We start from the raw sequence: 14249 nt of genomic DNA, 5'->3' as shown, positions 1-14249 counted from the left end.
TTCAATACGTCAAACTTCAAGTTGACATTGACAGCTTTGACATGTTCATATCAATATTACCATATCTCAAAACTTGAATTCAACTTTTTCTCTCTCTTTCAAACCTCGTAGACTTCTACAGATAACCTCAATTTGAAATATTAATCACTTGATTTTATTAACGCACTATATTTATAAGAAAAAACGTATAGATTCGATTTCAAAATGTCTATAAACAATTCAAACAGCACTCGTATGACAATACGTTTTGAGTACGTTCAATATGTCAAACTTCAAGTTGACATTGACAGCTTTGACATGTTCATATCAATATTACCATATCTCAAAACTTGAATAACTTCTTATCTCTCTTTCAAACCTCGTAGATTTCTACAGATAACCTCAATTTGAAATATTAATCACTTGATTTTATTAACGCACTATATTTATAAGAAAAAACGTATAGATTCGATTTCAAAATGTCTATAAACAATTCAAACAGCACTCGTATGACAATACGTTTTGAGTACGTTCAATATGTCAAACTTCAAGTTGACATTGACAGCTTTGACATGTTCATATCAATATTACCATATCTCAAAACTTGAATAACTTTTTCTCTCTCTTTCAAACCTCGTAGACTTCTACAGATAACCTCAATTTGAAATATTAATCACTTGATTTTATTAACGCACTATATTTATAAGAAAAAACGTATAGATTCGATTTCAAAATGTCTATAAACAATTCAAACAGCACTCGTATGACAATACGTTTTGAGTACGTTCAATATGTCAAACTTCAAGTTGACATTGACAGCTTTGACATGTTCATATCAATATTACCATATCTCAAAACTTGAATAACTTCTTATCTCTCTTTCAAACCTCGTAGATTTCTACAGATAACCTCAATTTGAAATATTAATCACTTGATTTTATTAACGCACTATATTTATAAGAAAAAACGTATAGATTCGATTTCAAAATGTCTATAAACAATTCAAACAGCACTCGTATGACAATACGTTTTGAGTACGTTCAATATGTCAAACTTCAAGTTGACATTGACAGCTTTGACATGTTCATATCAATATTACCATATCTCAAAACTTGAATAACTTTTTCTCTCTCTTTCAAACCTCGTAGACTTCTACAGATAACCTCAATTTGAAATATTAATCACTTGATTTTATTAACGCACTATATTTATAAGAAAAAACGTATAGATTCGATTTCAAAATGTCTATAAACAATTCAAACAGCACTCGTATGACAATACGTTTTGAGTACGTTCAATATGTCAAACTTCAAGTTGACATTGACAGCTTTGACATGTTCATATCAATATTACCATATCTCAAAACTTGAATAACTTCTTATCTCTCTTTCAAACCTCGTAGATTTCTACAGATAACCTCAATTTGAAATATTAATCACTTGATTTTATTAACGCACTATATTTATAAGAAAAAACGTATAGATTCGATTTCAAAATGTCTATAAACAATTCAAACAGCACTCGTATGACAATACGTTTTGAGTACGTTCAATATGTCAAACTTCAAGTTGACATTGACAGCTTTGACATGTTCATATCAATATTACCATATCTCAAAACTTGAATTCAACTTTTTCTCTCTCTTTCAAACCTCGTAGACTTCTACAGATAACCTCAATTTGAAATATTAATCACTTGATTTTATTAACGCACTATATTTATAAGAAAAAACGTATAGATTCGATTTCAAAATGTCTATAAACAATTCAAACAGCACTCGTATGACAATACGTTTTGAGTACGTTCAATATATCAAACTTCAAGTTGACATTGACAGCTTTGACATGTTCATATCAATATTACCATATCTCAAAACTTGAATAACTTTTTATCTCTCTTTCAAACCTCGTAGATTTCTACAGATAACCTGAATTTGAAATATTAATCACTTGATTTTATTAACGCACTGTATTTATAAGAAAAAACGTATGGATTCGATTTCAAATGTCTATAAACAATTCAAAAAACACTCGTATGACAATACGTTTTGAGTACGTTCAATACGTCAAACTTCAAGTTGACGTTGACAGCTTTGACACGTTCATATCAATATTACCATATCTCAAAACCTGAATAACTTTTTCTCTCTCTTTCAAACCCCGTAGATTTCTACAGATAACCTGAATTTGAAATATTAATCACTTGATTTTATTAACGCACTGTATTTATAAGAAAAAACGTATAGATTTGATTTCAAATGTCTATAAACAATTCAAACAGCACTCGTATGACAATACGTTTTGAGTACGTTCAATACGTCAAACTTCAAGTTGACATTGACAGCTTTGACACGTTCATATCAATATTACCATATCTCAAAACCTGAATAACTTTTTCTCTCTCTTTCAAACCCCGTAGATTTCTACAGATAACCTCAATTTGAAATATTAATCACTTGATTTTATTAACGCACTGTATTTATAAGAAAAAACGTATGAGTTCGATTTCAAATGTCTATAAACAATTCAAAAAACACTCGTATGACAATACGTTTTGAGTACGTTCAATACGTCAAACTTCAAGTTGACATTGACAGCTTTGACACGTTCATATCAATATTACCATATCTCAAAACCTGAATAACTTTTTATCTCTCTTTCAAACCTCGTATATTTCTCCAGATAACCTCAATTTGAAATATTAATCACTTGATTTTATGAACGCACTGTATTTATAAGAAAAAACGTATGAGTTCGATTTCAAATGTCTATAAACAATTCAAAAAACACTCGTATGACAATACGTTTTGAGTACGTTCAATACGTCAAACTTCAAGTTGACATTGACAGCTTTGACACGTTCATATCAATATTACCATATCTCAAAACCTGAATAACTTTTTCTCTCTCTTTCAAACCTCGTAGATTTCTACAGATAACCTCAATTTGAAATATTAATCACTTGATTTTATGAACGCACTGTATTTATAAGAAAAAACGTATGGATTCGATTTCAAATGTCTATAAACAATTCAAACAACACTCGTATGACAATACGTTTTGAGTACGTTCAATACGTCAAACTTCAAGTTGACGTTGACAGCTTTGACACGTTCATATCAATATTACCATATCTCAAAACTTGAATAACTTTTTATCTCTCTTTCAAACCTCGTATATTTCTCCAGATAACCTCAATTTGAAATATTAATCACTTCATTTTATTAACGCAATGTATTTATAAGAAAAAACGTATGGATTCGATTTCAAATGTCTATAAACAATTCAAACAACACTCGTATGACAATACGTTTTGAGTACGTTCAATACGTCAAACTTCAAGTTGACGTTGACAGCTTTGACACGTTCATATCAATATTACCATATCTCAAAACTTGAATAACTTTTTATCTCTCTTTCAAACCTCGTATATTTCTCCAGATAACCTCAATTTGAAATATTAATCACTTCATTTTATTAACGCAATGTATTTATAAGAAAAAACGTATGGATTCGATTTCAAATGTCTATAAACAATTCAAACAACACTCGTATGACAATACGTTTTGAGTACGTTCAATATATCAAACTTCAAGTTGACATTGACAGCTTTGACATATTGACATCGTTGTTGCCGTTTCTCAGAATTTAGCATTTATTACGACTAGTATTGTATAATTATAAAATTTTCTACTTATGATTGTGATACGTGATGAATAGTTATAATCAAAAACACATTCGAGTTGAAATTAAAACCAAATACGTATCTAAATGATTGCGAAGCAAATAACGAAATGTAAATTGATGTGTCATGCATGTCAAAAGTAAAAGCAAACCTAAATATTCCATATTCGGGATGTGCGCCTTTGTAGCATACGTCAAGGGGTTGAAGTCAAACAACATTATCATCAGCAGTGGTATGATCCGCAGGGAGCAATGCCGTCTGTAAACAACCACCATGTTAATTCTAGACAAAGCTGATATTAAGTAAACTTCAACGGATCTCCACGGCCATAAATATTTATTTAATTATATTATAACACAATAATAAAAATAAATTTAACGACTCTTATTTATTTATACAAGATAAACTCAAAAATTTTCATATATAAACGTCCTGTTAATAAAATACGAGGTTTTAATGGGAATTATTCCACGAAAATCCCAAAAAACCTTCACCATAACCCCGCCTGCAGATGGAACGGTCTTTGTCTTCTTTGGAACCGGTTTGGTGAAGTTTGAATTGTTATTTCATGCACCCCAGTCACCAGACTTAGTCCTCTCGGATTATTTTCTGTTCCTAGACTTGGTGGTCAAAGATTTTCCAGCAATGAGGAGGAAAAGTGTATGTGGTAGTCCTGTTCTCATTTAAATCTATTTCAATTTCAAATACAGTTTTCAAGCAAATATAGCCGAAGTTGATTTCGGATTTTCGGGGAAATAGGAACTTTGAGGTTAAGTATACGAAACACTTTCTTTATAAGACATCTGTTGCCGAAGAAATTTCAGATTCTGTTGATTTATAAATGGGGAAACACTTGATTGTTTCGTGGTGGAAAATTGAACGATTGATCTGTGTACTGTGTACTGTTTTTTTTTTTTTCAATCAACGAACGTCTGTAAATTAATATTCTCGCTGTTGACGTGAGTTTATCGGATAATTTACAATTCTGGAGGTAGCTCAATCCGATTTATTAGCATAATCCTGTGCATCCTATTTGGTTTGCTATTGGGGTCGGTGTATGTTATGTTTCGGTGTCTGTGAGTGAAATAGGTTATGACATAACCTAACTAAATATTGATTTTGCTCAAAAGTTTCCTTGGTTCGGTTTAAAACTGGCGAGAATCTTATATTTCAAAATATATTAACCAAAACATATGTTAGTTGGATCAAAACAGCGCGAAAAAAGATTAAAACGATGGTTAAATTCAACATATTTTCGTAGATTCAACCGCGAGACTACTCGGTGTGAAATTAATGAAAAATTTGTCGTATATTGACTTTAAAATTTGTCTACAGAAAGAATGTTTGTTGGACTTCAAGATATTGTTGAGTAACGTCGAATTTTAGACATTTTGAACTTATTTCCACTACTTTATGTCTAATAATGATACAAATTGTCCATAGTATTCAATATCTTTGCCCCAACGTTTAGTAAACTCTTTGAAACCTTGGTTAGGTCATACTTTTGACTTAGATGCATTTGGGTACAAACATTTCGCCATGGATCTGAATAAACAGTGATCTGAAGGTGCAAAGTCCGGAGTAAGTGCTGGATGCTCTGTCTCCAGATTCCTTCCCATCTCTATATAGTTTTGTTACATCTTTTTTTGCTTTACTCCTAAGTATCACATCAACTGCTCAAGTCGTGTGATTTTTCTCTCCCCCAAGAGCAATCCAATCGTTCCAACTCAGTTTTAACAATTTCTTCTTCATTTGAGATAAATTTCTTAACGTCGCCAATTTTTTTTTTAAATCAGCGAGTAGCCAGTAGTCACTCAGTGCCGGATCTGGACTATACGGTGGATGATGAAGCGATTAGAAATGTAATTCGTTCAATTTAACCGACTTGTGAATCGGTGCATTGTCCTGGTGACGTTTTTCCTTGGTTTTTACCACGCTTATCACGAAATATTGAAGCCTCAACCTTCCCAGCTGGTTTTGGACGTGTTTCACCGGCTGTAATCCAATCAGATGATGATCATTTTGATCACAGAATAAAGTAACGCTGCTTTGAAGCATCAATTCGTTGTTGTTTCTGATCGAATGTGTATAATTGCGCGCCCATTTTGAAAAAAGCTTTCTCGTGGTTAAATGTTCATGCTTAATTGTTAATAAACTACCTTTTGATATGTTTATGACCTCAGCTATAACCGAATTGTTTCCTATTCAGTTTCGAGACGATTTTAGTGGAAACAGACGTGTTTCCATTCAATTTCCATTCAAATTTGATTAAAAGTTAAAATATTTAGTTGCAGCATCCTCATCGACAGATTGCCCCGGGTTTCAGACCCTTAGGGGCCTCGCGAGAATTTTATATACACGTAGAAAATTAGATATTTCAAACTTCGGAATTAATAGTCGCGAAATCGATAATTCGCAGCAAATCACGTACAGGCACTCGATCTTGACAGTTGTAGAGATGTCAGTGACGTCATTTGTTTACTAAATTCTACTTAACCTCAAAAAAAAACTTGATGTTGTTCGTGAATGTGGTTGAGACTTAAAATTTGTGACTTAATTAATCAATTACTAGGTCATCGCGTTTCACATCTACAAAATAGTTTCCTGAATTTGCTTGCCATGTATTTTCATCGTTAAAGGTCGTGCTTTCCACTTTTTACTGGCCTCATCTTCGTATGAGATTTGAACGAAAGGAAAATGAAAGAAAACTTTCTTGTTATAACCCACCATACGATGAAATTCATGAAATTTGATTGAACCGGTATGAACCAATTCGCAGTTTCCTTTCCGATGTTTCTACTGAATAAAATTACCATAAAATTTCCTTTAAATGAAATGGAGAAAATTCCCTTACTGAATACATATCATTTATTAACATTCCGACGTGGAAAAAATCACTTAGATCGATGTTCGTGCTGGTAGCTCAATATCTGCTCAAACATAAACCTTTTCGTTAGAGCCTTCTCTATTTTCTCTTCGGGTGATTCGTGAAGGATTGTACGAAGACATAAAGGAATCAAAGGATGTTAAATCAGGAGATTTTCCAGAACAATAAACGAAGGTCCTTTTTCCATGTTATTTGGTAGATATTTCTAGGATTTTGGACGGTTATCAGATACTTTATGATTTGTTTGAAGATTTGAATCAGTTCTTTTCGATTTCCTTCAGATGTACACTCCTGAAATGAATCAATTCCATTATCAGCGGTTGGCCAAATAACCAGAACCAATCGGTTCGAAAGGGGATGTTAAAAATGGAGCCAGACAACTTTTTAAGTCTCAAAGAGCTTCCTGAAACTAGAGAATACGACGTTTGGATGAAAAAAATCCTTATTAATAGAAGAAGAAGCGAAAAGGAAAAGAAACCGTCCATGGATAGAAGATTATGTAGAAGATCTAGAAAGAATAGTTGGAGAGAACTGGCCGGAAGCAGCCGTTGACGGCTGGGAGCTAGTAAACATGAAGAATTAGAAAGTATCGGTTCGATTGGAGCTCGTAGAGGTCGTTCAGAACAAAACATCGACGTTGTGGTAACTGAAACGTCAATTCGTCATGGGATACAAGATGTGGACATTTCAACTTCTACCAATAGACCCTTAACAGCGAAGATAATCCACCAAATGGATCCACGAGCTAACAAAATAATTTCCAAAACATTTGTTGTTAATAATTTGATTATTATTAATAGTTTCGTCAGGATTAAATCGCGGTATTTCGAGATTTTGAATATTTGAAATATCAAAATTGATCGAGTTCGATATTTCGAGTTGAAAAAACATGTTTCAATGAGTTAATAAAAGAAAACGACGCGAATTCAAAGAGAATAGTTCCTCTGAAAGAAATTACTAATTTTATTATATAGAATCCGAAGAAATTGCGATTGAATGAAATCTCTGATTGTCTGTGGAGCTACAGCACGCGAAAGCCGAAAGTGAGTTTTCAAATTTAACGTTATTTTTTAATAAAATTCTTCTATGTACCATGCGAGGAGTTTCCACTGACCTAAATAAACAGAATTGTGATGCGAACAGAGTTTCGTAAACTCCAGGATTTGTACAATAAACGAACTTTAACTTTTCCGTCGAGTTTGCAGGAGCCGCTTTATTGTTTCAGTTTATTCTTCAACTTATAAGAACAATTCCGAGGAACGTGTATGATTAAATATGAGTAAATCGAATAAACGTAAAGGAAAATAACAATAACGAGCTTTCATATCGATAAATCGTGTAACTGACACACAGATGGCGTTGCCACTGTCAAATCCGTACGACGTTCACGAAGTACCAACTTTCAAATAACTACGTGTCAAATTTCATGACGTTTCGATTGGTAATAAAAAAGTGACAGCCGTTTGAGTGAAACTACTAAAGAGTTTTCTAATAAGAGGTGTTATTTTGAACAGCCCGCTATTTCGGTAAATGTCACTTTTAAAGCTGTCATTTTTTGACATTTGACAAGTAGAAACTACGCCATTAATGAAAATGCGTTCGACAACGCATTGAAATTATTAAAATTCGCTATAAAAATGGTGAAAGTTTGGCGGAGACGGTTCGTAAAACTAAAACATTTTTGAGTGGACGCAATACAGAAATTGGTGGAAAAATTTGAGCTGTTGGGACAAGTTAGTGATGTGAAGAATAAAATCCGTGCACGTCGCTCAAGAACAACTGAGAATATCGCTGCTGTAGCCCAAAGTGTTGAAGAAAACCCAGCTTTGTCCATTCCTCGTCGTTCTTTGGAACTAGCCATTCCACAAACGTCGTTACACCGTATTTTGCATAAAGACTTGGGTCTTGACGATGATGGTGAAGGTTTTGGTGGTCCAATTGAAGTGGTTACTACAGAAAACAAAACCACAAATTGATTAGGTTAGGTTAATGAAGATATCAGAAGAATGGATGAAACTTGGATTCATCAGTTCACTTCGGAATCGAAACGATCATCATTCGAGTGGACTGCAGCCGGTGAACCACCTCCCGAGCACAAAAGATCGTTGTTGGATGCAAAAATCAAGGAAAAACGTCGAAGTTTCACCAGAACAATGCACCGATTCACAAATCGATGACAACTATGATTAAATCGAAAGAATTTCACTTCTAATTGCTTCCTCAACCACCGTACAATCCAGATCCGGCCCCCAGTGACTACTGGTTTATTTATGGACGTATATACGAGGTGCGGTTAATAAATAACGAGAGATTTTATTTTCCATTGTTCGAAACAGCGCAGAAAGTTTTTTTTAGTCAGTTCCTTCAGAACGCGCGCCGGTTTTTCCTTTTTTCCAATGCAGATTTGACCTCAGGCACTAATAATAAGTCGCGCGGTGTAAGATCCGGCGAATATGGTGGATGATATAACACTGGAATGTTGGTTTTGGTTAGGACAGTGCGGGATGAGTTTGCAGATTGTTTTGATGAAGAAGTCGCGACGTTTTTTTCGTATTCCTCCACGTAGTCCTGTGGGAACGTGAAGATGATAATTTTATCTTGAAAAACAATCAACATTGCTTTGAATTTTCGACTTAACTCGGACTTAACTAAACAAATTCTGGTAGCTTTGCCATACCACGACATATAAATCTTTACAACCGCAATACGAACTGTTTAATGAAAAAATCCTCGTAGGGTTGATCCCTCCTATATTAAAATATTAATTTCCTACAACGGACAGCTAATAAATGATTCATTCGAATACATAAAATCTAAATTTGGTTATGTCCAATGGAATGGGGATTTTAATATATATATCAGACCGAAAAAATGATGATTTATTATTTAGATAGTAAATCATAAAGATTAAGTTTGTAATCCATCAAAGGAATTAGAATTATGGTAGCGAGTAAAATACTATAATTAATCTACGATTATAACTATATTTAGGGCGTATTTGGTAATGTAATAACGAAATTTTTAAAAATATCCCCAATCAAGTGGTACTTTATATAAAATAATCGAATTCTTCGATAAATTCTGCGCATTTTTCGTCTAACAAGTGTCGGTTTATCTCACCAAATAAGATGTGGGGGAGAGTGGAAAAAGAAAATATATCCGCAAGTCCGGTTCTGCTCAGTCAATTTTTATAAACTCGATGTTGTTTGAAAGATTTTTAATCCAGTAATACAAAATATATAAATTCTGAGCTATTTAATAAAAAATATGAATGGTGGAGGGCGTTGTTTTATTTATTTTAGATATTACGATCTTTTTGACACATTTAAATGGAATCATAAAAGTTTGCAGCAATTGGGCCTCTAGTACTCCACTAAGTGGAAAATTTTTCGAAAGGATTTGGGTGTAAAACCGGTTGGTGCAAGAATTGAAGCCACACGATCTTCCACAACGTCTAACATTTGGTGAACGGGCGCTGGCAAAGTTGAACATCAACTTTTTTAGCGACAAAGCTCATTTCCGGTTGAATGGATACGCCAACAAGCAAAATTGTCGCATCTGAAGTGAAGACCATCCAGAAGCATTGCAAGAGCTACCGATGCATCCCGAAAAAGTCACTGTTTGGTGTGGATTATGACCCGGTGACATCATCTTCAAAAACGAAGATAGCCCGAACGTTACGAGTGCCACCGGGTGAAGATTGACGATTTTTTTTTGTCCAAAATGGAAGACTTGGACATAACTGACATGTGGACATGTCACGTGTCACACGCCACGTGAAACATTGGCCGAACTGAGGGCCGTCTTCGGCGAACAGTTTCTCTCACGTTTGGGCCGCTTAAATCGTGTGATTTAACACCTTTGGACTATTTCTTGTGGGGTCATGTTAAGGGTAATGTCCACGGGGATAAATTAGTAACGATTGACGCCAATATTGAAGCATTTATTCGTGAAATAACGGCCGATTTGTTGGGGAGAATGTGCCAAAATTGGACCTTATTTATTTAAAGCGAAGCCGCGGCCAAAATTTGCATGAAATCATCTTCAAATATTAAATTAAACTGATCGTTCTATCGATTCCAATGAAGATTTCATTAATTTTTTCAAATTTTTTTTTGGTTTATTTCACTGATTATAAGAAAAATTACGAAAAATAATCCCGAACCTGGAAAGAATCGTATTTTTTGGACTGGATCTTCAAATTTGCATATTTTGTATTGCTGGACAAAATCTTTTTCAGAGTCGGCTTAGCAGAACCGGACTTATAAAAAAACGGTCCCGCTCTCCCCCACGTTCCGTTTGAACAAATGAAAAATGGGCAGAACTCGATTTTTCGTATATAAAGTGTCACTTAATTGAGTAAATTTGTGGAGATAAAAATGATTTCAAAATTTTTTTCGAGGCCACTATTATAATTTAGTTTTTATTTGTCCACCCGGTACAGAAAAAAATTGGGAAAATGTCGTACTATCTAAATCTATGATATATTAATACGTATTGGTGTGTAATTGTCGTTTTTAATTATATCAATTATCTATTTATCTAATTTTTATATTTCTGTTGGGGTTTTAGTTTTAAATTCGGTTTGATTTTTGATTAATTAGAGCCTTTTCTCTCGACACAAAAACCGGTATAATGAATGGAATAAACGGAGTTTGTCGCAGCTAAAAATTAACGAGAACCAGACTTAATACTTTGAAATAAGAATAGCTCGTTATAGTCGAGAAGGACATTAAGAATGAAAAATAATTTCCGAATCAAATTTCGGGAAAATTCTCCAGAGCACAAAAGTGAAATTGCGCAACAGCTTTTGATAAAATTTCTTTTTTATTTGAGGTAATTGTTGATTCAAAATTAGTAGTCCGGGCTACCAAGGTTTTCAACCCCGATTACCCTGCACCTGCATCGATTTTAATGGAATTTTGAGGTGAGTTCCACCCCAACTAGGGGGTGAAAAATTTTTATATTGAAAGTAACCGCGGAAATTGATAGAATTGGATATTTCGAACAAAAAATGTTCTTAGTATTTTTTTTGAAAAATCAATAGTTTTTTAGTTATGCGCGATCGAAATATTTTTTGAAAAAAACCACGTTTTTAATCGATTTTTCATTAATAACTCAAATAATTTTGGTTTTATCAGAAAAAGTGTGAGATACAAAAATGAAGTTTATAAAAAAATAAATAGATTGTTTCTTTCAAATTTGCTTTAGGTATAATACAAACCGAGTTATGATTTATTGATAATTGAATGTTTTTATCGAACGAAATTTTTTTTTTAAATCAACGTTGAATAACGCAAAAACGGTCAAATTTTCGATGTAATCGTATATAACCTTTTTCAAAGTACTTTTAAAAAGCTTTAAAATGAGACGTAGTAGAACTTTCTAGTATAAAAACAAAGAAAGTTATGGTCGAAATAAAATCGATTTATATTTTTTTTTTCTAAAAAAAAACTTTAATTCAACCCTTAGTAATAGTACCCCAATTGCAATTAATATATAATCTAGTGATTATTCATTTGACTCGCGTACTAATAATGATTTCTGGAGATTTTGAATCATTTAGAACGCATTATTTCGAAAAAAATTATGTTTAAAGTCGAAAAATCATTTTCGAAATTTTTAAAAAATTCTCTTTTGTTCAAAATTTCTGAAAAACTATGAGATATACATAAAAATTGATAGGGAACAAAAAGTTAGTATTTTTTTTAACAAAAATTTTGATTTTTCCAAAATTTTCGTAACATCTAAAACAACTGAGATATGGCCTTCCGAATCGTACCCTAACGTATGACTGATACCATTTTCGAACCCTTTAAACGTCGCCCTTTAAAAAATAGAAGTCTTGAGAAATTTAAAACGTTTATACACTTATAGGTTATGAAATTTTCTATAAATCTACGTTTTTACTTATCAATTTGCTTAAAAATTAACCGAGATATTAGGGTGTGAGCCAATCACAGAAATTTTTCATCTTGGTTAGTTTCAATACATACTTTTTTCTCTTCGATATGAATCTATTTACTATATTTTCGCTTTAGTTTTGTTATTTCGTATTGGAATAAAGATAAAGTACATTAATCATTCTACAGTTGATTAAAAACAAGGCGAATTCCGTTTCAAATGGTCATTAGAAATTATCTATAATTAAATCTGCAATCTACCCATAACAAAAATATCATTGTTTCAGCTCATCGACCGCTTATATCGAAAGTAAGACATTTTTATTTGTGAATTGAGCATAATCAGTTCGGTGGGCGGGAAATTTTTTTTTTGTAGACAGTAATTGCCATTAAAACGAACAGTTTCGGTTTGTTTCGCTACCGGTTTTCTAATCTTATCGCTTCGTCCATTTTTTATCACTTGTGATGGTTAAATACCCGTTGGATCATTTATAAACCCTTAAAAATTCAGTAATATACGTAATTTTATTATACACTTCACTATTCACTAAACTATGCACTAAATTATATATTCATTTGATTTACAATTTTGTTTTTTAATCAAAATGGAATATTAATCATCAAAAACATCCCTTTTAAGCAGGTGTGTTTCATTTGTAAAGAATTTAAGTAGTTTTAGTACCTTAAAATGAAAATCAACGAGTCAAATTAAAGTAAACTAGAGAATTTAGTACAGGAATCACAGAATTTTAAAAATCGCACCACAAACTTCTTTTTTAGAGCTGTCAAGACTTAATTTTGACATTGACAACCACTTTTGACTGATTAGTAGGTATAGAATCAAGATGGACGACTACAGGTATGTTGTCAACAAAGGAAAGACGACAGGTAAATGTGTCGTGCTATCAAAATTCTCAAAAATTCATCTCTTTTGACTGGGCTGCCTATTTTTTTCTCTTATTTACACTTTGTCTGAAAATTGACAGATCTAGGAAAGAAATCTGTCATGAAATATGTGATTTTCTGAACGAACCCTGTAGTTTTCGCGACTACGCGATTTTTTATACCTTGCAGTGGTTTTTTTAACAAAAATTCCTGGACTAAATATAAAAATCGCGATAAATTATAATGTTTTGTAATATATATCGGATTTACTATGTTCTTACGTCAACTGTCATATGTCAAATGAAATTTTTTTAAGATCACTTACTTCGTATTCCACATTATATGAAAAAAAGAGAAATTACACTTCGATTACATCAATTAAAACCACTACATTTGAAAGGAATATCGCAGCACTGGTTTCCTACAAAAGTTTACGAATATCACTTGAATCGACGAGGAGTTCTGGCGCGACTATTTGGCGTCGTTTTCCGATTTTGCGCTACCAGAATAATATTTCTGCTTTCGAAGAAATTCAACAACTGAAAATGTAATTCTGAAGCTTTTTACGTGTACGAATAGGATTGATATTTAAAAATATATGAAACAATTGGTTCAGATTTACAATGGACTACGTTGGGTTTTTTAATACTTATCAGTATATACGGTGTCCCAGGATGAGTTAAAACTATCTGTATATGGCAAAATACTTATAGTAAAATCATGAAAATTTCTACGTTTAGGTTTTCGGATACGATCTTTTCAATTAAAATATTTTTAAAGATGTCCGACTTCCGGTTCTACCGGAAATTGACTGTAACTTTGTTATTTTGAATAGAACACCCTATATATTAATTCATTTTTGAAATCTACGTAAAATTTTATCATACTTTTGTCTAAGAACTTTTTTCGAA

The 14249-nt window shown here is 32.7% G+C and overlaps 1 protein-coding gene across 1 annotated transcript in view; it reads right to left on the bottom strand.

Annotated features, from left to right (window-relative positions):
• The window catches only part of LOC130449611 (uncharacterized), a 75308-nt gene extending 61507 nt beyond the window's left edge, over positions 1 to 13801 (bottom strand). Inside the window, exons 1-2 of the mRNA XM_056787550.1 lie at positions 13664 to 13801; positions 3815 to 3921 (exon numbers count right to left, since the gene is read on the bottom strand). Of these exons, the coding sequence (XP_056643528.1) occupies positions 3815 to 3921; positions 13664 to 13677 (121 nt within the window). The 5' untranslated portion in view covers positions 13678 to 13801. The remainder of the gene's footprint in view (positions 1 to 3814; positions 3922 to 13663) is intronic.
• Positions 13802 to 14249: the final 448 nt, after the last annotated feature.

The sequence above is a fragment of the Diorhabda sublineata genome, chromosome 10 (assembly GCF_026230105.1).
Source record: "Diorhabda sublineata isolate icDioSubl1.1 chromosome 10, icDioSubl1.1, whole genome shotgun sequence".
NCBI lineage: Eukaryota > Metazoa > Arthropoda > Insecta > Coleoptera > Chrysomelidae > Diorhabda > Diorhabda sublineata.
The sequence above is the reverse complement of the archived record's forward strand: the minus strand, read 5'-3'. Positions and strand labels throughout refer to the sequence as shown.